The sequence below is a fragment of the Anolis carolinensis genome, chromosome 4, assembly GCF_035594765.1.
Source record: "Anolis carolinensis isolate JA03-04 chromosome 4, rAnoCar3.1.pri, whole genome shotgun sequence".
Taxonomy (NCBI): domain Eukaryota; kingdom Metazoa; phylum Chordata; class Lepidosauria; order Squamata; family Dactyloidae; genus Anolis; species Anolis carolinensis.
This window is the reverse complement of record NC_085844.1, coordinates 74,059,519-74,086,966: the sequence shown is the minus strand read 5'-3', so window position 1 is coordinate 74,086,966 and position 27,448 is coordinate 74,059,519. Positions and strand designations below refer to the sequence as shown.

Here is a 27,448-nt window from a genome sequence, read left to right as displayed (position 1 = left end):
TCTTCAGCTCCCATAAATCCTAACAGCTGGTAAACTGGCTGGGATTTCTGGGAGTTGTAGGCCAAAAACATCTGAGAACCCCAGGTTGAGAACCACTGCTTTAGGAGTTGTAAATCCATACCTGACATGGGGTTGGATTGGATGGCTCTTGTAGTCTCTTCCAACTCTTATGATTCTAAGATTGTGCCATATAGACAGAGAGCAGCCATGGAAACTACTCACTAACTAGTATTATTCTACCACTGGAGGGAGCACATGCGTTCTTTCATTAAAGCTAAACTTCTTTTAGATCTCTTACCAGGTTTAACTTCAGAATTGGCCAGTTACGAGTAAACCATTTAAACCAGGGGTATCAAACCCATTTTCACTGAGGGACACAACAGTTTTATGATTGCCTTCAAAAAGCCATTTGTAATGGTAAGATTGCATAAAATAGTTTTGAGGGCTGGATTTGACCTGTGGGCCTTGTGTTTGACATATGTGCCTTAAACCATACATCTGAAGAAAGTCAGGGAAGGAAAAGAAGTGCAATGGCAGGTTTACAGTTGAACATTATGAGTAAAAATTATTCCTATAGATGATCTGGATGGCCATCTGTCAAGGGTGCCTTGAATGCTACTTTCCTACTTCTTGGTAGGGGGTTGGACTGGATGGCCCACGAGGTCTCTTCCAACTCTAGGATTCTATGATTCTATCTACATGACTGTAAAGTAGATGATGAAGACATTGAAATAGCTCATGATTTTCTATACCTTGGCCCAGTCATTAGTCAGAATGCAGACTACAGGGAAGAAATCAGAAGACTAGGATTTGAAACGATAGCTAATGAAGGAATGAGACAAAGCGGCAAGGCGGGGCAAAAATGCTCTTTGTGTGAAGAGATCCGTAGAATAAGTCATGTCTGAAGTCTCCATAGAAGCCAAGATGACTAAATTGAAGCTGTTGTACGTTGGCCATTTGACTTAGTAGAAAATGCAATAATGCTTAATAAGGCAGACGGCTGCAGGAAAAGAAGAAGGCCACGTTCCAGATGGATAAACTCCATCAGAGAAGCCATGACTCTGAGTCTGCAAGACCTGAGCACAGCTGTTGTGGATAGGGTGACTTATGGGTCTCTCATTCATGGGGTCACCAGAAATTAAAATCAATTTCAACATGACAGCAGTTAGCAAAAACAAATGCATTCTGTTAGTAAGTGACCACTTACTAGTATGTGATTTTGAGTGGCATAACTTTTGCCACTCTCAATTTCCTGTGCCAAATGGTTTCTGTATTTTTTTTATAAAGTTCTCTGTATTCTTCAGGAGTGCATACTTTGTGGGCCAACTCTTGTAGATTTGTTTTGAAAATGTTTGGCTGATGTGTGAGTCTCTGCACATGCACATGGTTCTCACAATTGAGGTGTTACCATATCCCATCCTGTTTTTGATGCTTTGGAGTCAGCTTCCATTTTCTTTTTTCTGCTGTTACAATTTTAGATTCTTTCTCAGAAAGACCATAAGATATGAGAGTTCCACGAGAGTTTACCATTCTTCCAATGCTTTGCCAACAGAATCTCCACCTTTAACTCTTAGGAAGTAGTGTGACCTGCAACGATGCTAGCCAGATATATCCTGATTTAGGATGTTCTATTCCATTTCTATTAATTCCTTTTTTCCCTTTCTCTGATTATTCCTACTATTTCTTTTTTCTCTTCACCCCCTTTGTAATTTTCCCAGAAATATTTTTTCTCCCTCTACTTCAGTAAACTGCCTGCCCAATATGCTTGTAGATGCCTCTTTCTTGTTGTTGGCTGGCTGGTACATAATGTTCCTGACTTGAAGAACAAACTTGTTATTAGTTGATAGGGCATCTTTTATGCAGAGCTTGACACATTGTGCTACAGTGAAATTAGATTTTTGATAGTCTGATGACACTACCTATGAAAAGGTTATTCACATAATATTTCTAGGAGATTGCATTGTGGCAATCCAAAAAAAAAGTGTGTCACAGCATCCCTTTTAACGGCCTTGAGTCTCTTGCATGAAGTGCAATCCTTGGGCATGCATGTTTTAAAACCCTCATACCCCACATTATACATGCAGGGCTTTTACTTTTTGTATTTCATTGCCATTTAAATCCAGCTTCTATTTGTCCTTTTTGTCTATTTGTGCCTGTTTTCCTGTGATCTAAGGATTATGTTGCATATTTAATGACGCTTCACATGATATGTTCTATAATACCCTAGCTCTTTTTTGGATCTATATATGATTAGTGTCATTGTATTGTTCATTCTATAAGTGACTCTGAATATAATTATGCTGGACAAAACTAATAACTTCTAAGGGCACACTTGGAGTGGTCCAATGCTTTAGGATTAGTGGAAGTTATATTATCATTGTCATCGTCATGATGGGGTCCTCAGTGGTGCAGTGGGTTAAGCCCTTGTACCACTGCGCCAACGATAGGTTGGCGGTTCGAATCCAGGGAGAGCGGGTGAACTCCCTCTGTCAGCTCCAGCTCTCCTTGTGGGGACATGAGAGAAGCCTCCCACAAGGATGGTAAAACATCAAATATCTGGGTGTCCCCTGGGCAATGGCCTTGCAGATGGCCAATTCTCTCACACCAGAACCAACTTGTAGTTTCTCAAGTCACTCTTGACACAAAAAAAATCATCATCATCATCATCATCATCATCATCTTTATGTTGTGCCCTTTTCCCAGTGTGGGACTCAAGGAGACTTGTTTACAAACGTTATAAAGGAAGCAGCTAAAATAAACATTATAAAATATATCATTCCTGTACTTTGAAATGTTTTATATATACATATTATGTATTTCCTGTCCTGGTCTATTTCTCATGAATTTCTGAATATGACTAATTAAGGCTTTTGAAATGCAGGGCAGGTATCTGGTAGTTTCTGAAACAGGCAGGAGTAGAGTCCAACATCTGGATACGTATTCCCTGTTCTGTACTTCTGGGAGGTCCCCCTGATGACATGCTGAAAGAGATTGAAACTTTTGCCATGGAAGATGGCCTTTGTCCTTCCTTCCCTCATTACATTTGCAATTACAAGCTTAAACATTCCCTCTGCACTGAACTGCAACCATAGTATGATTTCTTTCCTTTTTTTGGTCTTCTACTAATACATTGTGGATGCAGTGTAGCACATTACCATTATGGCCTTTTCCCACTACAGGCAGTTCCCAAATTACAAACAAGATCGGTTCTGTAGGTTTGTTCTTAAGTTGAATTTGCATGTAAGGTGGAACAGGTACAATTTTAAGTGTAACTCCAACCTATAGCTGTGTATATAAGCTTTGGACCACATAAGGAAGGGTTATCACCCCTGTGGTGTTTGTTTTGCTGTCTGTGCTTGTGTTCAGGAGAATTCACTTCGTTTTCTGTCCCTGTGATAATTAGATTTTGAAAAGTTTGACTAGTTGTGGAAACAAAGATTGGTGGTAACACTTCAGTTGAGACCCCTTTTCCCCATGATAATTCTTCCAGAAGTGAATTTCATTTTCAAGGGGTAGATTTTTCTCACCTCCTGTTGTCTCTCCCCCATTTTTAACTGTGAGTCATTTGTAAGTCAAATGTTTGTAACTCGAGGACTATCTGTACAAATATAAATACATTTTACAAATAAATGTGCCAAACCAGGAATGGGGATATCAGCATGTAAATGAGATGCTGAATACATGGAGATGACAACAGCAGGTTTTGTTTTATTTTGTATCAAAAGTATTGCATAAATAAGTATAAAACTGATAAAAAATAGAGGGAAGACAAGTGGCAAAATAATTTTTGATCAAAAACGGGCAACAGTGACTGCATTGTCTGTAGCTTTCAACAATTCTTCCTCTGTACATGAGGGAGGACATTGTGGGCAAGCATACAGATGTGGAGTTGTCTGTTCTGCTCCACAGTCACACAAAGTGGAGGATTCTTCTAGGTAGTGCAATTCTGCCAGGTTGTCTTTTGATCTGCCCACTCCGCTTCTGAGTCTATTCAGGGACTTCCAAGTTGCCCATTCTTGGTTTGTCCCTGGAGGAAGACCCTCATGGTGGGGAGGGGCACCCATTTGGGATTTCCCAGTTTAGCTGCCCAGAAGGGTACTCTTGCTGTTGCTGGGGGAACATCAAGAGGAGTGGTGGTTCTCATGAAGCTTTTCCTTGATTTGAGTCTACTGGGAGGAGGCTGATATCCATGCAGAGGATGGCTTTCACAGTGTTCAACGCTTTTCTCTCAGTTAGCAGCAACTTCCCATCGCACATTGGGGAGGCAATGCCAGCTAGCTTGTAGAGTTTATCAACAGGTGTAGGTTTAAGACATCCTGTGATTATTCTGCATGTTTCATTCAGTGCTATGTTCACATGCTTCGCTTGAACTAACTTGTGCCAAACAGGGCAGGCATATTCAGCAGTTGCATAAGGTAAGGCCAGGGCTGATGTTCTTATTTATTTTGGGTCTGCACCTCATGCGCTGCCAGTAAGTTTCCGTAGGATGTTATTGCGTGCAGCTACTTTGTGCTTGGTGTTAATGCAGTGTTTCCTAAATGTTAGTGTTCGACAACAGCAAGTGAGAGTGGTTTGAGCATTGGACTATGATTCTGAAGACCAGGATTGAAATCCCTGCTTAGCCATGGGAACCTACTGGGTGATCTTGAACAAGTCACGCTCTCTCAGCAAACCCCTCCAAACAAATCTTGCCAAGAAGACCCTTGACTTGAAATAAGCAACACAACCACAGTAGGGAAGGAAATTTATTTATTTTTTATTTATTCAAAACATTTATATCCCGCCCTTCTCACCTCGAAGGGGACTCAGGGCGGAGCACAACATATATACGGCAAACATACCTCAAGCAGGAAAAGAAAAAAATAGATGAAATCCCAGTATATTTATAACATGGCTACATTCAAGGGTAAAAGAAAACCATTGCATTGTGTAATAAGGCATGAAATCTAGAAACAGAATAGTAAAAGTAATTTGCTTTTAAAAAGAAACACATTATATTATTTATTGGCAATATATTAGTAACATTTCTTTTCCATTATTTTGTGATTGTTGGCCCCCAAATGACTCCACCTTCCTGCATCCAAAGATAATTTCAAAGCAAGGTACAAGGCATGTCAAACGGAAATTATTTTTACGGAAACTAAAGAACAATAGTTCAGGTTACACTGCCAGCTTCCTTTAGGGAATATATTCTTTTGCTAGTCCTGCACAGGTGAACTGAAAGAGACAAGTCATCACGGATTACACTCAGGAAATTGGTTTTCTCTCTACGTCTAAAACCAGCCTGATGCTTTTTATATTGCAGAGCACCATCACAGAAGAAAGGGTTCGGAAAGTGAAAGAGCAATTTATGTCAGCCTACGATGTAACTGCAGATGGACGCTTACAAATACAAGAGGTACCTGGGCTGTCTTTTATTTTGAAGCTTTAGAAAAATGAGCCACATTTGGCCGAGGTTTTAAAGCTACACTATGGAGTAACCAATAACACTGGGTCATTCAAATTCAACCCATGTGTCTGAATATCCTTTTTATATGGAGACGGGAACATCTGTCACCCTGAGTTTTGCATCCTGGCCTGCTCGCTTCCAGCTGCCTTTATCTCCAGACAGTGATGAGAAATAAAGGATTCCATCCCCATCTTCTCACATTACAATAAAACCATGTACCTTTTAAAAGCTCAATTACCAGAGGGCTGTGGGTCATCAGGAGGGCTCACTAGTGGGAATGGAAGTACAACCATCAGCACTGTGAGCACTCCATATTGCTTCTCCAATGAAGCTTTTTTTGTGGAGGGAGATTTCTTTGACAGTATTGGAAAATTTAAGAAGCCTCATTGCGTGGGAAGATAGATAATTTCTATACATTTCCTCACAAATTTCTGCATTCAAGAACCTGTATATGACTACAGAAATAGGTACAATCTGATGCCCTTCTGTTGGCATATATCCCCTGACTGGAATGAGTTTGAAACTCATACTGGAAACAATTCCCCTCAAATAAAAAATAATGTGTTTGCTTTAGGTTTTGCTGCTGTTACTGCAGTTCTGCTTTCTCTCTCTGTATCTGGCTCCTTGCTTGTCCTTGTACCATATACAGACTAAAGTGTAAACATTGCTGTTGTTGTAGCTTGCAAATATGATCCTGCCAGAGGATGAGAACTTCCTGCTGCTTTTCCGAAGAGAAACACCTCTGGACAACAGTGTGGAGTTCATGCGGGTGGGTAGCCCATTGGTGCTGACTTTACTTTTAGCCATGCATATTGGATACTTATTAACTATGCTTGACATATTGGGCATACACTAAGGCTCAAACTATATGGAATGGCAACAAACCCAGTTGTGCTCCATCAAGTGGAAAGGACGAATGAAGGAGCAGAGCTTTAGAACAAAAAGACAGCAGGGCTCTGAAGAACACAAATACTTGATCTCACCCTGACCCATAATCACATTTATCTGTCCTTCCCCCAGATCTTCCTCTCAGCTGTGCCCAATTCTATTATTAACATTTGGCCTTAGAAGCAGGTCCACAATTGTTAGATATCAAAGCGTCAAGCCATGGGTGTCCACGTGTGTGCCTTTCACTTCATAAATCTTCCCCTTCCATGATTTTGATCTCTTTCAAACCTCAGCAACGTCTCCTGCTATTCTTTGTGACACACACTATGAGAAAGACAACCTCCTGTCACAGATGAGTTGCTGGAAACCTTTGTGCAGCTGCATGTTACATTCTAGATAAAGAATATTATCAGCTTTCTTTTTAAAAAAATCAAATAATGCTATTTCAAGATTGCTTCCTTTGTACTTTATAATGTTGGGAATATGAAGCTTAATGTTTAAAAGACTACATACAGTAGAGTCTCACTTATCCAACATTCACTTATCCAACATTCTGGATTATCCAATGCAGCCTGCCTCCCACCCGGATCCACAGCTGTTTCTCTAGACAGCAAGGACTGAAATTTTATACATTTAATTTCTGACAATGTTCTTACTATAAGTTCATTTTATGCAGTTCTGTCTTTAATTGTAGTCAATTTGTTAGTAGCCAATGTTTTTGTAGTCAATGTTTTCAATACATTACGATGTTTTAGTGCTAAATTCGTAAATACAATAATTACTGCATTACGTTATTGTACATTGGACTGCATTTTCTGTTGATTTGTTGTAAAACATCATGTTTTGGTGCTTAATTTGTGAAATCATAACATAATTTGATGGTTAATAGGCTTTTCCTTAATCCCTCCTTATTATCCAAAATTTTCGCTTATCCAACATTCTGCCAGCCCGTTTCTGTTGGATAAGTGAGACTCTACTGTATATGGGAGATGTGATTTCTCAGCTCACAATATAAGCATGCGGCTAACCATATCAATTGGACACTTCTTTTGGTTCTGGGGTCTAGATTGCCCACTATCCAGTGGCCCTCAATTATGCCAATGGGGCAGGTCTCTGTCCCAAATCTTATCCCAACCTTTAATATCATCTGATCCATCTCTGAGCATCCATTTCCATCTTCTCCATGTGAGGAGAGAACTGTAATCAAGAGTCCCATGCCTTTCTCTGTCTAGAGCAGTGGTTCTCAACCTGTGGGTCCCCAGATGTTTTGGCCTTCAACTCCCAGAAATCCGAAGAGCTGGTAAACTGGCTGAGATTTTTGGGAGTTGTAGGCCAAAACATCTGGGGACCCACAGATTGAGAACCACTGGTCTAGAGGAAATCTCTTATTGAATCTCTAGGTATTCCTTTGACATGAGAAGAAAAGCCTATATGATCTCAGCTAATTAAAAACAGGTCTGGAATTCACACTATGTAAAGCGGCCCTAAGAAATGCAGTTATTGAATTGTGAAGATATGTAACAGGACACTGGCAAAAGAGCTCAGTGCGCATAGGGGGTGCCCAATACACATGGATCTGATGCATATTAGGGAACATACTTCAGTTCTGATTTGGTTGAGCACTAGTCCCTTTATTGGCTCTTCTATGTAGCAGTAGCTCTTTACTAAATGCACATGTTGTATGCCTTCACAATTCTATTTCCTGCAAGTACACATCCAGTTCTGGGCATGCCACACTCCAACAAGAGTCCAATAAGAACTCTTTACTCTATTCCTATTCACCTTGCTTTTCTGGAAATTAGAATCTACTTCACAAAATGTTGTCCGTCTTCCAAATACAACACAAAATCTGATATTGGCTATGTGGATGGAGATCTGAAGGATATTGGAATGGCTGTAGAGTGGGGACACTATATCTTGAGATCCAATTACACGTCACACAATGAAATATGGTGGGTGGCTTCCTATTTTAATCAGAACTTCTTCATTTAGTTTTCTTCATCTAGAAATGTGACTATCTGCCGTATCGACCAAAGCATCTACCCATGAACTTTCTGTATCACAACCTCTTCTTTTCCAGTTCAGAACAAATTGTAATTTTAAAGTTGAGATTTGTATCAAGGAAACAAGCTTATGAGCATGGCAGTCTGAAGCTCCGAGGGCTCATAAATCAAGAAAACAGTTAAAAGCTCAAAATGCATGACTTCATGTCCCTTGATAGGAATGTTCAACATTTTTAGTGTATTATACAGGAGGTACAAATTTGCTTAATTTGCAAGTGTGTACAGAGGGGCATAGACTCTTCTTTTTCAGAAACCCGAGAACAGAATGCCAGAAATTACATTGTGAAATTAATTTCTGCAAATCTCTTCTAATCTTGGCAAATCATTTCATTCTCAATGTACTGCTTATAATCCATTACCTTAAAGATAACAGAACAAGTTAGACACGTAAGCATCGGACTGGTTGGGTCATTCATGTAGCAAGATTTTAAAAGCCTGCAGCCATAGTAACATCATGTCCAGATTAAAGGTGAAAAAAATCATTTTGATGTGACGATATGATTCTTTTAGACAAAAAATTGTCAATGTTTCCTAGGTGGGTGCACTTTAAAAAAATCATAAAAGGTACTCTCTGGAAACAAGAGAATATTGTCCCTGCTGATATGATAAGATGGGAACAAGTCAGTAGGAATTCTGCCTGAACAGAAATGGAACAGAAATGGCTAAGGTTTGTGCTCACTTACACATATACAGTAGAGTCTCACTTATCCAATACTCGCTTATCCAACATTTTGGATTATCCAACGCATTTTTGTAGTCAATGTTTTCAATACATCATGATATTTTGGTGCTAAATTTGTAAATACAGTAATTACTACATAGCATTACTGTGTATTGAGCTACTTTTTCTGTCAAATTTGTTGTATAACGTGATGTTTTGGTGCTTAATTTGTAAAATCATAACCTAATTTAATGCTTAATAGGCTTTTCCTTAATCTCTCCTTATTATCCAACATATTCTGCTGGCCTGTTTACGTTGGATAAGTGAGACTCTACTGTACTATACACCCGAAGTGGTGATAGTGGTGATTGTCAAGGTACCTCTGTCAGGGGTACTTTGTGCTTTTCCTGCATGGCAAGGAGTTGGACTAGATGGACCATGTGGTCTTTTCCAACTCTATTATTCTATGATTCTAAGATTAGGTAAAGGTTTTCCCCTGATGTTAAGTCTAGTCATGTCCGACTCTGGGGGTTGGTGCTCATCTTCATTTCTAAGCTGAAGCGCCTGCGTTGTCCGTAGGCGCCTCTAAGGTCATGTGGTCGGCATGACTGCAGGGAGGGTTGTTACCTCCCTGCCGGAGCGGTACCTATTGATCTACTCTCATTTGCATGCTTTCGAACTGCTAGGTTGGCAGAAGCTGGACTAACAGTGGGAGCTCACCCTGTTCCCTGGATTTGAACTGCCAACCTTTTGGTCAGCAAATTCAGCAGCTCAGCGATTTAATCCGCTGCACCACTGGGGGTTCCTTCTAAGCTTTAGAGAGCAAAAATTTGGATCTTAGAACAGAAAGTCTGCAATGCCACCTTCCTTTATTAATTGAAAATGGATGCCCGCTGCTGTATATCCTAAAAGTAACCTGACATGACTATATGCTAAAAGAGCCACCAGAATCAGAAGTGTGCAGGGAAAGATTCCTGTTTCAGAAGCACCAGATTTCTGAGTGTGGAGACTTGGCTTAATGATGGATGTTATCTTATATCCAATAAATAGGGTTTTAGGCTGCTCCATGACTACACAATAAAAAGACTCAGCTCATCATTTTGTCCTTAAGCCAAGGCATATAGTCAGCCAAATTGTTCTGTCATTCGAGGCAAAACATTTCACCAGTTTGTTTTGGCCTGAGCCCTGTGGGAAGATATATTGTGCCCTCTCTTCTCCCTCTGTATTTTGCACTCAGGCCCCATCTACACTGACCATTTAATGCAGTTCTAAGATAGCTTCATACTGTGGTGGCCAGACAACAAATTCCAACAAAAGTACACAAGAAAAAGGCCTTTAATATGCATCAGTGCTCTGTGGTTTGTATAATCACCATCTGGACCTCAAACTGGTTCCAGGAGTCCCTATGTAATCATCTGCACACAAAACCGCTTTCTTCCATACAGTATTGGCCTGAAAATGAATTCAATGGTCAGTATAGATGTGGCTTCAGCTTACAGCAAGTGAAGTAGGCTGGGGACAAAGAGGAATGTGAGAAGAGGATAAAGAAATAGGATCATTTTAAAAGAAATTGAAAAAGTGGGAAACCTGAAGACTTTTATTTCCAAACTAGGACAATTGGAGGGTGTGCAATAGCCATGCCCAGGATACAGTTGTGGAATAGAAAGCTCCACAGGGGCAGTTCTTATGGATCTATGTATTTGGTATTGCACAAGTAAAGAGTTGATATCTGCTTCTACAACAAGGTTGATGATGTCTGCTTTTGTGAGAAGCGGAAAAGTGAAACTATATATAGTACTGTATAGGAGCCTTGTTCATATAACCAGGCATTATTTTAATTCTCTTGAGCATACTCTCCAAGAATATTGTGATGTGTTAAAATTACTTTTAAAAAATCTGTTTTCAAACCATCATATTTAACTAATTTTCCCCCCTGCAGATCTGGCGACAATATGATGCGGATTGCAGTGGTTTTATTTCTGCTGGTGAGCTCAGAGTAAGTTCTCTAGACACTCTTCATTGCATTTTATTCATACACTTTCATAGTCGATCAACAATCTTTGCTCGTCACATTAGGCCCTGAGGTGACTATTTCATATCATTACTTCATGCAAATCTGAAATAGTAAGAGCTGCTTCTGTGCTTCTTTCTTGATAACAGAACTTTCTCCAAGATCTCTTCCGGCAACATCAGAAAACTATTTCTAAGGCAAAGCTGCAGGAATATACTGATACTATGGTAAGCTGAAAGCAGATTGCCTATTATTTGCATTATTATTATGCGATTACTGTACAAGATGGATTTGTGAGCCAAAGAATCTTGGAAGAGTGTTCATGGTTAAAAATCTGGCTTTCCCCAACCCAAATAGCCAGTCTGTTTCTGCAAATAAAAGCTCAGAAAGACAAACTTTGGTGAGGACATGTAGCAGTGCCAGTGTTGTCTTTTGCAAATATGGAACTATAACTAACCTAATTGTCAGGGCACAATTAAATAAGACTTAGTGATTATTTAAAGAAGGACTGAGCATAGATTTTTAAATGTTAGGCTGCTTTGAGTTGTCATCATTTTATTATCTGATTTTAAATTATGTGAAAATAACTTAGGTTGTGTGTGGGGAGTATCTGGAGATCTTTAAGGCTGCTGGATTAGGATGAAGGACAGATTCTTTGCAGTGTTCAGGGTTGCTGACCACTGCAAAAATATTATTATGGAAATTTAAAAAGAAATCATTTACTCCAGTTTTTCTGAGCTTCCGAGTTTTTGATGCAACTTTCAAAACACTGACAGCACACAATATGCAGGATATTTTAGCAGTGAGACCCACTGAGTTCAGTAAGATTTAATCCCAAATCAATCCATATAGGATTGCAGGTAAATTTTCTAGGAGTAGTGTATCCAAATAACATACCCTTTCCTGCTTTGAAATGCATGTTTCTTAGGATAATGTTCCAAACCCTTCTGAATAAACCTTGCCAAGAAAGTGCCATGATACATTCACCATAGGGTCAACTGAAGAAATTATTATCATTATTACTTTACTTTTTTTCTCTAAAAAAACCTAAAACCATGCAAACATAAAAACATAAAAATACACAGTTAAAAGGGTCCCCCGCTGGCACAGTGTGTTAAAGCGCTGAGCTGCTGAACTTGCAGACCAAAAGGTTCCAGGTTCAAATCCCAGGAGCGGAATGAGCGCCTGCTGTTAGCCCCAGCTCCTGCCAACCTAGCAGTTCGAAAACATGCAAATGTGAGTAGAGCAATAGGTACCACTCCAGCGGGAAGGTAACAGCGCTCCATGCAGTCATGCTGGCCACATGACCTGGAGATGTCTCTGGACAACGCCGGCTCTTCGGCTTAGAAATGGAGATGAGCACCAACCCCCAGAGTCGATCATGACTGGACTTAACGTCAGGGGAAACCTTTTCCTTTACCTTTACCTACACAGTTAAAAACCCTGTAAACCAATTAAAAACCTATTCATAGCTAAAACCACAGCATTCCCTGACTTAAAACCTTCTTCCTTAAAAGCCGGACATATTAAAAAGCCTGCATAAATAAAAATAATTTGAAGGGATAAAGTAACAAAAACAACAATTTTTAATGAACAGAAAATAAGAGTTCAGTGCTTCATATAATGCTTCACACATAGATGTAGATTTATTCTGCATCTAGTAGCCCATAATACGTGGCACACTGAAGAAAGGCTGTAGAAAGCTGCTTTTTTTGTACACAAATTTGTTTTTATTTTCTGCACAGATTTGCTGGTAAGTTTATCTCCCCTTCTTTGGTTACAGGGAATGTAGCAAATCTGTGTCTATTGTGTGGCTGTAAATATGACTGATTACACTATGTAACAAAATTTGGAAAATTTTCTGTTCCGGGTTTGAAAGTGTTATTTGCTGCTTAATCAAGCAGTACACACTTTGAAAATGGTTGTTATCCTCCAGAAACTTCATTTTTGTGGCTGCCACAAACTAGGTTGAATAGGTTGAGACTTTACGAGATATTCATTGAAAAACTATACCAAAATGTCCTGCAGGATGTCCCACAAAAACAAAGTGCTTGCAGTCTAATAAACTTTTTCCATGTTTTTATGATAGAATCCATTAGAAAATGGCATTTATAACCCAGGAACATAAATTGTGTTACCTAGTGTTACACCATGCAAACTCGACTTAAGAGCATCCCAATTAAAGGGTATTTTGAGTTGGTTATTGCATTGGTTATAATCAGCAGCTAAAATGCACCTATAATGCTATAAAGCTGCTGACTATAACCAAGGCCTTAATGCAAAAATTGATTTTAAAAAGTCACAACTGTTACTGTGCAAGATCTCCCAGAAAGGTATCCAGATCCCTTGACAACTTCATTTGGGCAAATTTACTCTGCTGAACTTCCTAAGAGTTCTGCTTTCCATCTCCTGTACTGGCCCTATGACAATACCAGTTCCTATAACTAGAGGTCCATAAACCCAACCTAATTTTTAAACTCTATTTCCCGCAGAATTCTTCAGATAAAGTAGACTGAACTGTTCACAAGGTCATAAGTCCCCAGTATATGTTTTTAAAGCATTCTGCCATTCAGAAAGCTACGTTTTGTCAATGCCACATGGAAGGAAAGCTCATTACCGGTTTATTCATCTGCAAATCACATTACCTAGGCTGCCAAAATAATCATATCAGAACTAAAGTTATTATTATTCATTGGCTAGAATAGCAGGTCATGATAATATCTGCCAGGCTGTCAGCAGTGGCTTTTCATTTGAACTACACAATTGCTCCCATTGAATAAAACAGCACCTTTGTCTACAGCAGACAGCTTTGGGCATATTAAAAAAACCCCATGGACTGGCTTTGTACAGGTTTTGCCTGGATTAAGTCGCCATTCTCTACATTTTAGGATTGTTTCTTTCTTTTCCTCTTTCTGGATGCTTCATGAGTCATTTTGCTTATTGAATCCCTGGCATGTAAAACAGGTTCTTATTGATGAGTTCCAGTTCAAATTAAACCATGCAGCTGGCATTATCAATGTGGTTTCTGTATGCAGAACTTAAACCACAGTGACATGGGAAGATGCTAAGAGGAAGCAGCTCTGGTGCAAACAATTATATTGCTTATATTGGCTTGATTTGAATGCAAAACTAAACCATTCTATAGCATGGCAAGAAGGGACCCAGCCCATCCTCCTTCTAATAGGGTTGCCTTAGGTTGCCCATAGCTCAGAAACAACTTGAAGGCACTCAGCATCAACAACAGTGAGATTGTGGCTATTAAGCAGGAATAACTATTCTGGAAAAGTGTATGGACTTATGGTGAGCCCACTAATTCAATAAGGTTTTCTTAGAGAATACTCAGAGATGGTTTCACCTGTTCTTTCCTCTCTAATATAGCATAACACCAAAACAAAATAAAAAATCTGTTAGAGAAATCAAATCATATCTGCCTGGTGATCTGCATTCTTGAAATACTACCATATTTCATAGCACAATAGTTGCCTTTGGAGATACAGTCATTAATTAATCAGCCCCAGAGGGTTTTTAATAATCTATCCTGTATTTATTACGATTTTACCATTTATGTGTTTTAAATGCAATTTTTTATCCTGGATTTTTGTTTTAATTTATATATTGCATTACTGTTTTATCTTTTTATAGTGTGATTTGTATTATGTTGCCTATATTTTGTCCTATGTTGTTTGGACCTCTGCCCTATGTAAGCCACCCCGAGTCCCCGCGGGGAGATGGTGGCGGGGTATAAATAAATTATTATTATTATTGTTGTTATTATTATTATTATTATTATTATTATTATTATTATTATTATTGCCATCATGTAATAGTAGCACCCCCATTTTGGGGGTCCAGGTTTTGGTATTTCTGTTTTCCTCACATAATAGTCGCACCCTTCATTTACTGCTGTAAGCCTTCATCCACTTGCCTGCCCAAAGACTCACCCACCCACCTGCTTCACTCACTTGCCCATCTACTCGCCCATCCATTCACCACCCCAAAGATCACCCTCACACCCATTCATTCATGCACACACACTCTCACTCGGTCGCCCACCCATTCGCTGACCATCCCTTCTAAGAATACTACAGTTAATGGTTGAGTAATCAAGTGAGTTTGTGAAAGAGTGCAATGGCAAGTGAGTGAGAGAGTAAGTGAGTGGGAGGGGTGTTCTCAAGTTGTTTTAACATCATTTTAATTTTTTTTAATTACTGTTTCAGACCAATAAACATTTTTTCTTGTTTAATAGTTGCAAGGTAGGGAGGTGTGACTACTATGTAATGGAAAATAATAATAATAATAATAATAATAATAATAATAATAATAATAATAATAATAATGACAGTCGCATTGACGAAAAACAACAGGAAAAACTCAGCCGCTATCAGGACCTCAAGATTGAACTTCAAAGACTCTGGCAGAAACCAGTGCAGGTGGTCCCAGTGGTGATGGGCACATTGGGTGCCGTGCCAAAAGATCTCAGCCGGCATTTGGAAACAATAGACATTGACAAAATTACGATCTGCCAGCTGCAAAAGGCCACCCTGCTGGGATCTGCGCACATCATCCGAAAATACATCACACAGTCCTAGACACTTGGGAAGTGTTCGACTTGTGATTTTGTGATATGAAATCCAGCATATCTATCTTGTTTGCTGTGTCATAATAAAATAATAATAATAATAATAATAATAATAATAATAACAATAACAATAGTACTATGGAGAAGAACTAAACACAGTCCTAGACACTTGGGGAGTGTTCGACTTGTGATTTTGTGATATGAAATCCAGCGTATCTATCTTATTTGCTGTGTCATAATAAAATAATAATAATAATAATAATAATAATAATAATAATAATAATAATAATAATAACAACAACAACTTTATTTTTATACCCCGCCCCATCTCCCCAAAGGGACTCGGGGCGGCTTACATGGGGCCTTGCCCGATAAAACAATCAAATATCAAAACACAGCAATAAAACAGTTATCCAATAAAACATCAATTACAGTAAAAACTATCGTTAAAATCAACCTAAAACATACAATATTAACACTGGAGACTAATTCATGGTTGCTTGCCTCTGCTAAAGGTCTGTATGTGTGCATATTTACACAAACACACAAAACAGAGACCCACAGATTTCTCAAGTGCTTATCTGTGATACTTATTTTGGAAACAGAATAAATCTATAGCACCATCTCTGAAATGCCTTATTGCCCTGGGAAGTAAGGAGCTGTTGTTGTTACTGTTTCCAACTTATGGCAACCCTATCATGGAGTTTCCTAACCAGATTTGTTCAGAGGGGTTTTGCCTTTGCCTTCCTCTGCACAACCATTTATGAATTATCAGCTCACATAAAGAACCCGATGTTTAAAGGATAGCTGCATGAGGCATTGTGCAAAATATTATTATGAACGGTACTATTTTCCCCAGAGCATTATAATAACTGAAAGGATAGCATTCATAAAAGAAAGGTTAAACACTAGCCTAGCATTGAATATTTTAGAACTGCAGCCCATTTGTGTGATATACCAAATCATCTACCTACACTTAAAAATTAAATCCAGTTTCTTGACACCCTTTTACCATGAATTATTCATGCTTTTATTCAATCCATCTCTTCCCCAGCCTTCTCTTCTTTCCGAAAAAAAAAATCATTTTCTTATGCTCTGCAACAGTAATGAGGAAAGGAGGGAGTAGTGCAAAGAGAATCAGCCAGGAAGGAAGCGATCAGAATATAATTAAGCAAAATCTGAATATATTGCCGAGAGAGGGAAAAGCCTCTTTAAGTCATCAGGATGAGTAGTACTCTGGCGCTAAGAGCCTGAAATTTCCTACCCAAAAGACATTTCTGCTGATGCAGAGGTTTGCCAAAACCAAATTGGCTCATGAGGCTTAACCATGGGATGGAAAGTTGCTTTTCAAAAGTCAGTGGCTATAATTGTAGCTCCAAGCTGCTCAAACATCCTTGGCAAGATAAATTAATTGTCAAACTAGTCACTTATTGGATTGCTGTGAGTTTTCCGGGCTGCATGGCCATGTTCCAGAAGCATTCTCTCCTTACGTTTCGCCCACATCTATGGCAAGTATCCTCAGAGGTTGAGGTCTGAGGATTCCTGCCATAGATGTGGGTGAAACGTCAAGAGAGAATGCTTCTGGAACATAGCCATACAGCCTGGAAAACTCACAGCAACCCAGTGATTCCGGCCATGAAAGCTTTCAACAACACATTAGTCAATTATTGTTGGAATTTCAATAAAGTAACCCTTTGCTTCCCTGATTCCCCACAGTAACAAAAATAAGTACCTTTGCTTTTGCATGTGTATATCTTCAAGTCTCCAACTGACTGAGAGTGACCCCATGAATTTCATAAGGTTTTCTTAGGCTGGATTTATACTGCCTTATATCCTAAGATCTGATCCCAGATTATCTTCTCATCCCAAATTATCTGGCATTGTAGACTCACATAATCCAGTTTAAAGCATATAATCTGGGATGGGATCCTGGGATCTAGGACAGTTTAGATCCAGCCTTAGACAAAGAATGCTCAGAAGTAGTTTTGATTAATGCATTGGTATCCTTAACAAAAAAAAATGATGAATTGCATGAGCAATAGTGTTGTGCTTTTGTGTGGAATTGCTGTTCGTTTTGTGTAGTTTCATTCGTGTTGTCTCATTTTTGTATTTGGTTCCCGCTAACTAAAATGGGCTACCTATACAACACAAATTTTTGTCTGGCTAATGAAAAACATGAAAATTTTTGTGCCATTGGTGGCAATGGGAGGGCTTCTGAGGCTCATTCCCCCTCCCCCCTTTGGTTTTTGGGCTAGAGGGGTGAAAATCGCCACACACAGAGGGCATTTCGATCCCTTTTAGCCCACCAACTTTTAAAACATTTGGATCTTCCTCAGGGTACTATTGTTATTAATAATATTATTATTATTATTATTATTATTATTAACACTCACTGGCACACACAAGATGTAATGCAAAGGCATTCCTCTCCCAGGCTCAGCATTAGATTCCCAGAGTAGCTAGCTAGCGTTCTTATATATATAATATCAACACCCATTTCCACACACATCAGATGTAATGTGGAGGCTTTCCTCTCCCAGACTCAGCTTAGATTCCCAGAGTAGCTAGCTATCATATATATATATATATATATATATATATATATATATATATATATATATATACACATACACATACACACACACACATACACATACGGGGCAGAAACTAAAAGAAAACTAAAGCAAGCACGATGACGGTGCGGCTTTCATTTTCGTGTCGCCTCTCGTTTCCTACTAAAATGTCATCATTCGTTTTGTGTTGATGAACGGTCGAAACAAAACGATAGCACAAAGGAAACATTTTTGCACACATCTCTAATGAGCAAGCACTTGAACCATATGATATTCCTTCCACATCACTTAAAAAGGCACCATCCTAACTATAAAAATAACTAAAGAAGTTACAATTTCACTGCAAAAAGAGTGACATTATCCTTCATTAACTTGCAGTAGCAATATAATGTAGATATACTCTGATATTGAAGGGAGAAACTAATAAAATTAACAAAGTGCTTGCAGATAGTCATTTCCAGTCGACAGGATTAACAAAAGCAGGTCCCTGTTTAACTTGTGGATAGAGAGGAAAGGAAGATGAAAATAGTCCCTCAGTGGAGTCTTTATTTTTCAGTGAGAAACATGAGGGCATCAGCAAGGAAATTATCTTTTCCAAAACAGCTTTCTGCAACTTACAACTCTTCTTACAACTCCCTTTAGCCTGGACCAGCATGAGGGTTCAAAGAGTCAACAAAATATTTTATAAAAAGTAGGGGTTTACAAAATGAAAAGTAGGGGTTTACATAATTCCGTTCTGTTTTCATTCTGTTTTCAGGTGTGTCTCTTTTGGGGAAGATTCTTCCTGAAATGGAAATTGAACTCTCGTACAAATCCAAACAACCTCCCCCCTCCTAATCTCCCGCAATCTTCCCAAAAATAGAACGGATTCGCACACTTCTAAAAAGTGCTTAAGGAGAATAACCCCACCCCCTCAAAGAAGCAAAGTGTAAAATTCTTACAAGGATTGTCTCTTTGTAAGTTTTTACCCTCTCTGCCTCTATAGTTCTTGTCCTGTACTTCAGTGACTTTAAGAATAATATTGCATTTATTTTGCTTAATTTCATTAGAAACTCCAAGTCGCTTTTGGTGTGAGAGAATTGGCCATCTGCAAGGACATTGCCCAGTTTCTCAAGTCGCTCCTGACATGGAAAAAAAATCATTATAAGGCAGCCCGCCATGCCCCAAAGGCCTTTTGTCTTATCAGTTTGGAGATACACTCAAAAATACTCCCATCAGTGCATGGTGTATGGGTGGTGGAGGGAGATTTGGAAATTCACATTTTAAAAGATAGCTTGGGAAGGAAAGAGGCATATCATATTCAATATATATTCAAACCCTATTTCATTTATATCTCGCCCATTCCACAAAAGTGGGAGTCATTGCTAGTTACAAAAAGCAAACTATCTTCTTGGAACTGCTGTGCTGCTCCGGCCAAATAATTATTGCAGGCCTTCATGTTCTTCCTGATATGTATGATGACCCTAAAGGAAATCTGTCACATCATTTTCTTGGCAAGATTTGTCCAGATGGGGGTTGCGGTTGCCTTTACCTTTCTTTGAGATTGAGTGTGACTTACCTAATGTAAGAAAATGGATTTCTGTGGCTGAGCCAAGATTTGAACCCAGGTCTCCAGAGTCCTAGTCTAATGCTGCTCACTGGCCAAAAAAACCTAAAAGGAATCTGAGAAGGGCTTCATACTGCCTCATCAGTCCATCTTAGGAGCCGCAGTGGCACAATGGGTTAAACCCTTGTGCCGGCTGGACTGCTGACCTAAAGGTTGGGTTACTGACCTAAAGATTGCTGATTCAAATCGGCAAGACAGGGTGAGCTCTCATCTGTCAGCTGTAGCTTGCGGGGACATGAGAAAAGCCTCCCAGCAGGCTGTCCCCTGGGCAACATCTCTGTAGACAGCCAATTCTCTCACCCCAGAAGCGACTTGCAGTATGTTCTCAAGTCTCTTCTAACACAATAAAAAAAACAGTCCATCCTGCAGCACTTCAAACAGCACAGGCTGTATTACTCTGAACGGTTTCACTGTGTCTCTTTGTCAGATCACTTATAATTGACATTTTTACAAAATCTCTTACATTTTAGATGAACCTCTTTGACAAAAACAAGGATGGACGACTGGATTTGAATGACCTGGCAAGGTAGACATCAATGGTTCATTGGCTTCTTTAAAATGAAATTGTTGCATCTTGTTTCACTTGTTTCCCTGCATCCTGGAAGCTACACCTGTTGGATTTCGATCTTCTATCTGCTAAGGTCTTAGAACGTCAGTCTTGAAAACAAATTATGACAACTCTTTTACATCTCACAAACCACTGTTTCCAGAAATAGCTGCTAGCACTTAATTTCCTTGCTCCTTATTTACAAAACCTATTGAAGAGAACTGTGAAGTTGATACTTGATAAGATAATGAGTTTGTTCTTTCCATGTAGGATCTTGGATCTTCAGGAAAATTTTCTCTTTCAGTTTAAACTAGATGTAAGTACAGCAATTTTCAGTGCACTTAGTTGCCTTCTCACCTCAATTTTCTGAATGCATCTTCTTAAACCCTATTCTTTTTTCCCCTACCAGGCTTGTAGTGCAGAAGAAAGGAAGAGAGATTTTGAGAAAATCTTTGCACACTACGATGTTGTAAGTTTGGGTTGGTGTTACTAATTATTTTTTCCTTTCTCTTAATTCATCAAGAGCTAAACTACGCAGTTACTTCTGGATGTGTGTGTATATTTGTGTGTGTGTGTGTGTGTGTGTGTGTGTGTGTGTGTGTGTATGTGTGTATATATATATATATATATATATATATATATATATATATATATATAATCAGAATGATACAAATGGTTGGCATAACACATCTATGCAGTGAGGTCACACACACCTTATAACTAGAAGAGTAATTAAATGTTACACTAAAAATGAACTTACTCTTCATTATAATATAACCCTACTTCAACACAGGCTTTAGGTAAAGGTAAAGTTTTCCCCTGATGTTAAGTCTGGTCATGCCCAACTCTGGAGGGTGGTGCTCATCTCTATTTCCAAGCCGAAGAGCCAGCGTTGTACGTAGACGCCTTCTAGGTCATGTGGCCAGCATGACTGCATAGAGCTGTTACCTTCCTGCAGAAGCGGTACCTATGGGTCTACTCTATTTGCATGTTTTCAAACGGCTAAGTTGGCAGAAGCTGGGGCTAACAATGGGAGCTCACCTCGTCCGCAGATTCAAACTGCTGACCTTTCAATCAGCAAGTTCTGCAACTTAGCAATTTAACTCACTGCACCACCACAGCCCCACACAGGCTTTAGTTATTGCAAAAAGGAATTAATTGCAAGTAACCTGTTACTTTATAAGGTACTTCTGAGCTCTACAGATGACACATCAAACTTTGTTTGAATCTCTGTAAGGAGACTGTGGTTTGTAATTCAGTTCCCTTTTCGAAGACAGTGCTATATTTGAAAGCCTCTCTGGAAAAGTCCGGCTTTAAGAGTCATAAGAAAGCACAGTTGCTGTTGTGTGTCTTCAAGTGATTTCCGGTTTATGCAAAACTGTGATTTTTCTATATTCCAGAGTAAGACGGGTGCACTGGAAGGCCCAGAGGTGGATGGATTTGTAAAAGACATGATGGAACTTGTCAAGGTGACTTACTTAAGATTTGATTCAAGTTTTGTTTCCTCCAGTCTTTGTGAGAAGCATTACCTGGAGCCATAGTATTTAAAAGTGCCTCAAAGCCAACCCATTGCCAGGATGCTAGTTCAATAGCTTAAAGGAACACATCATAAAACAAATAATTTAATTGACTCTTTTTTGTGTATGCATGAAGCAAAAAAAATTCTCTGGCCTAATTGTGTACCTTGACAAAGTAATAGAGGGTTCAAACATTTTGCAAAATTTTCTCATAATACTTTCCTTCAATTTGTTTTGTCTCTTATGTCAGTTCCATTTATTTCCCACAATCCCTGGCAAAGTCTAGGGAGACTATGTAGGATTCATAAAGGTGACTAGGCTCCCATCACTTGCCATATCACCAAAAAAGGAAAAAAGGGGAAAAAAGCCACACCAACACATGAGGAAAAAAAAGGGCCATGTTGATGCTATACAACTTATGGCCAACACCATACCTGAGAAAATCTTGTGAGACTTCAAAAAAAGAAAGAAAGAAAGAAAGAAAGAAAGAAAGAAAGAAAGAAAGAAAGAAAGAAAGAAAGAAAGAAAGACAGACAGAAACTGATGATGACTCCCTTCCCTTTCTTCCATTTCACTATTCAGAGGTACGGTAGGGAATTTTGAGAGACTGTTTAGTCTTACCGTATATCAATGTAAATTTAGAAAAATCACATTATTAACTTAGAATCTTGCCTTCACACTAAGGCAGATGTGCCCAGAATCTAAGATTACTCAACTCTACTGTTTTTTTATCATTGACAACTTGAGAACATACTGCAAGTCGCTTCTGGTGTGAGAGAATTGGCCGTCTACAGAGAAGTTGCCCAGGGGACGCCCAGATGTGTTAGCTGGAAGGCTTCTCTCATGTCCCTGCAAGCTAGAGCTGACAGAAGGGAGCTCACCCTGTATCATGGATTTGAACCGGTAATCTTCAGCTCAGCAAACCAACCCTCCGGTCAGCAGTTCAGCCAGCCCAAGGGTTTAACCAATTGCGCCACTGTGGCTCCTCAACTCTACTGTTGTTAAGATGATATATTTTGTCCTCCAAAAGTCCCATACATCTCTTTTCCCCTTTTCTTTTTTAGCCCAGCATTATCGGCCCTGACTTGGACAAGTTCCGGCAGATCCTGCTTCGCCATTGTGATGTGAATAAGGATGGGAAAATTCAAAAATCTGAGCTTGCCTTGTGTCTGGGAATTAAACCTTCCCCATAGACCTGAATATACTTCTTCTGTGGTTTGCCAATTATTGTCTTTTGTGGAAGCCTGCTGGTAACTGGTAGAATATTATCAGTGCTGTGTTAATGATCTCTGTTGTGCTGAACATAGAAGACAGGGGGGACTCACTGTGGATATGAATATTCATGTGCAGGATGCAGCTAAATTTAAAAAGTAAAAAAACAAGATGTGAAGAGCAGTATCACGCTCCCTGCTGCTTCAGGGGAGATGTTGTCTGCAAGATTTCTTACTCATTGTAAAAGCATGTATCTACAAATTTAGTCTTTTATAAACACATGTGGCTATTGTATCAGGAGTGCTGTTTCAGGATATAATACGACCTCCATATCCACATGGCATATATTTCTGGGCTTTGTGTGAATACATGAAACTGCAGAAAATAGTGAACACATTTATTTTCAATGGGAAAAGTGATTGAGATATTGAGAAAATGATACAGTGAGTAAGTGAAACTATGGATTAATGAAAGCACATTGGCTCTGTGGATAGAAAGGCTTTAAATGTGACAGCATTCCATTCCTTAGTCCACATCTGTCATGAATACTTTTTAAAGGAAGATTCTTTTTATTGCAATTTTCGGTATGAGAGGATATATCAGAACTTTTACACTTTTACACAAACATTGGAATACAGACATACAGATTCTTTATAACTACAGTAGAGTCTCACTTATCCAACATAAACAGGCCGGCAGAACGTTGGATAAGCAAATATGTTGGATAATAAGGAGGGATTAAGGAAAAGCCTATTAAACATCAAATTAGGTTATGATTTTACAAATTAAGCACCAAAACATGTTATAAAACAAATTTGACAGAAAAGTAAGTTCAATACGAAATAATGCTGTATAGTAATTACTGTATTTACGAATTTAGCACCAAAATATCATGATTTATTGAAAACATTGACTACAAAAGTGCATTGGACAATCCAGAACGTTGGATAAGCGAGTGTTGGATAAGTGAGACTCTACTGTACATGCATTCATATTAAAGGCCTCTGTATGTGCTTTCATTTATCCATAGTTTCAAACAACCTACAGTTACATTGGCTAACAAAGGGGAATTCCATTTTTACTCTGCATTCACATTACCCATACACATTCATTCATCCTGATTCATACATCACAATTTCTCCCACTGTCTCCTGGAAAAGAACATCTCTTAGGCCAGGCTGCTTCCTTACAAATCTGCTACTTCACAATTCCAAAACTTCTAAAATGCCAAAATGCATCCTCTTTCCCTAAGAGCAATGCCAAGGATCAGAAACTGACTCCCTATAGCAGAACTGACTCCGTGAATATATTCATGATTTGAAAATCACACTCCTTTCTCTTTCCTTGAGAAAAGGAGCCAAGTCTCCAGAATCCTGCTTTCCCATAGCAGATCTAACCCTAACCCAAATACACAATCTCTCTCCTTCCCAAGGAGCAGAGCATGGCGGGTGAACAGCATCACTATCTCTCACACTTTTGGAATATTAGAAGGTCTCTTATATAGAAATATTTTTTGCTGATGTTGTTCCAAAGTTGTAAATAAATGATAGATTTTTTTTCAGCCTGAAACATCCTGGTTTAATCTCAGTTCCTGGACAGAAGTTGAATCTTCAGATAATTAACCATTGTGTTCTGGGTTTGACTTGAAAGAGCATTGTCTTTGACTAATGCAAACAGAGATAATTTCCTTTAGAGTTAATCCAGTTTCCGGTCAGCAGATGCTGACAGATGTAAACATTTTTCTTATCACTATCACGGTTCGTATCACAGTAGACAGGTCAACCATTTCAGTTCTCATTAGCAGGTTTAAATTACAATTCACCAAGCAGGTAGTTAATGGTTTAGTCATTCAAGGCCTTAGTCTTCAGAATGGTGTCTCCAAAACTATTAACTCTCATTCATTCATTCCTTTCATTCAGTTCATTCATATCCACACATAATAAATCCACATTTATCAAATCTATACATCATTTTTATCCATGACACATCCCTCAAGCAATACCACTTTGTTTCTTTTAAATATTCCATGTTAGTAACATTGGTGTGACATAAGGAATTTACTACATTATTTTTCTCTTTTACAAAAGCATAGCTCGGGGAAGCTCATTTTGAAAAAAACAAAAAGAGAAGAGAGGCTCTGTCTCCATTACTGACAATTTGACACTCCTCTACACCCAAAAACAGTGGCTGTGCTATATTGGACTGATTTGGACATAAATCTTATTGTTAGTCTCAACATGAGCAGATCTAGCAAATCAGCAGAATTTATCTATGTGTTGATGCACTGTTTACTAACCGATTCAATAGGTTTGCTCTAGCTAGGAGTGATCACCAGGGTCCCATTACAATCCAGTTGCTTTCCTTCTGATGCAACCATCTGTCTTCTATGGTGTCCACCTGTCGATTGGCAAGGCTTCCACTCTATTTTTTCAAGCTTTTTCAACTCTAAATGTCTCAATACGAGATTCTATCAATTCTTAATGTATCTTCCTTTTGTTTATCATGTGATTTTCAGAATATCAATGCCTTTTTCTCGGTGGTTTTTGCAATCTTAATTTCTATTTTGTATGCAATGTAAATCCAATATTATATGCATAATCCATAAAAAGTCGTTGCAGCTATTCTGAGTCTCAGTTTTCAATAAAACAATTGCCAGTGTCACAAAACTTCTTGCATTGCAATAAGTATAGAAAGAAAAAATCAGTCTGCTTCCATTGTCTGTCTATATTTTGGGATATGAACACTATAATGATCCTGCCTCCTCTCCCTCCATGTATTATTAGGATTGCATATTATTGCTTCTTACATAGTTACATTATTGAGATTATATTTCTGAGTCCATATATTTCAGCACTGCTTCTTGTGTTTTATTCATGTGCCCTATTATGCATATGATATTTTAGGATGTAATGAGCAGAATATGAGTCACACATGCTTAACTTTTTTTCATCTGGGTGTCTTGCCATGGTCGAGTAAGGATATACCTATAATTATTTCCCTCCACTTTTTAAAAAGTAGGAATCCCCAAAAGATACGATTATGCCATTTCCTCTTCTGCTGATGATTTTATGAATACTGATGCCATCCCTTTGTCAGACGCATGACAGTACTGCATACCAAATGTCATACCAACATTTCAGTGTTACTGCCAGACAGCCAGAAAGCCAAACAGGTGCATCAGTGAATTAAACCAAAAACAATTTAGCCAATACAGCTGGACAAGAAAGAAAATGTAATGCTTCAAAAGGGAAAACAATTTCACTTTCTCCTACATTTTATTTTTAAAATAAAATAAAAGATTTTTTTTCTTCAAAAGCAAACTGAAATGTCAGAACCAGCCAAATTCAACAGGTAGAGCAAATCCCAGGATGTGGAGGGAAATGTGCCAACCTGCCATATAAGTGTAAAATAAGGGGAGACTCTCAGAAAAAAGTGACAACTCTAGCTCAGAACCATCAGGGAACATACAGTGATATTGAACACTACTTCTTAAACTATGGGTCCCAATCCCAAATGGGTCACATTTGCTCAATGTTGACAGTCACAAAAATTTGACAGCAATAAAAGATTTCTGAAAACCACCCATTTACACAAATCTGTTAGCAACAATGGGCAGTGTTTACTGTGGACTCTGCGGAAAATGCTTCAGCTATACTCCACAGAAAGGAAAATCAGCCTGTTTAGCATGCCTTGCAAATGCTGATATATTATCATCAATGTTTGCTTTTTATACCTCCTTTGGATACCTACTAGCTTAGGTACCCAGCGATGCCTAGGTTAGGGTTTTTGAAATGATAAATATTAGAATTAGTGATCATTTGTTTTGGGGGTTTGTGAATGGTCCCATTAGAAATTGTATAATGATGTGGATGAACTACAATTCCCAGCATCCTAGGTCAATTCTGTCCAAATGCTGCAAGTATTCAAAGTTGGCCATGTTGGGTATATGTGCCAAGTTTGGTCCAGATCCATCATCAGTTGAGTTCACAGTACTACCTAGATATAACTCCCAGAGTTTAATGTCAATTCCACCCAACCTAGCCAACATTCGAAGTTGGCCATGTTGGTTATATGTGCAAAGTTTGGTCCAGATCCATAATTTGTTGGGTTTACAGTGCTATCTAAATATAGGTGAACTACAATTCTCAAAATCATGGGTCAATCCCCCCAACCCCCCAGTATTCAAAATTGGCCATGTTGGATATACATACCATGTTTGGTCCAGATACGTCATTAGTTCGGATCACAGTGGTGTTTGGATTTGGGTGAACTATAACTTCCAAAATTTTAGGTCAATTCCTTAAAAACCCCATCAGGACAATTTATTGGAACTCTGGCTGGC

General features: G+C 38.8%; 1 protein-coding gene across 1 annotated transcript in view; it reads left to right on the top strand.

The window, feature by feature from the left end:
* scgn (secretagogin, EF-hand calcium binding protein) overlaps positions 1-25,728 on the top strand; it is a 35,530-nt gene extending 9,802 nt beyond the window's left edge. The window contains exons 3-11 of the mRNA XM_003219771.4: positions 5,306-5,398; positions 6,129-6,218; positions 11,001-11,057; positions 11,222-11,299; positions 20,301-20,356; positions 20,648-20,693; positions 20,787-20,846; positions 21,778-21,846; positions 22,959-25,728. Coding sequence (XP_003219819.2) covers positions 5,306-5,398; positions 6,129-6,218; positions 11,001-11,057; positions 11,222-11,299; positions 20,301-20,356; positions 20,648-20,693; positions 20,787-20,846; positions 21,778-21,846; positions 22,959-23,087 — 678 coding nt within the window. The 3' untranslated portion in view covers positions 23,088-25,728. The remainder of the gene's footprint in view (positions 1-5,305; positions 5,399-6,128; positions 6,219-11,000; positions 11,058-11,221; positions 11,300-20,300; positions 20,357-20,647; positions 20,694-20,786; positions 20,847-21,777; positions 21,847-22,958) is intronic.
* The last annotated feature ends 1,720 nt before the right edge of the window (positions 25,729-27,448 follow it).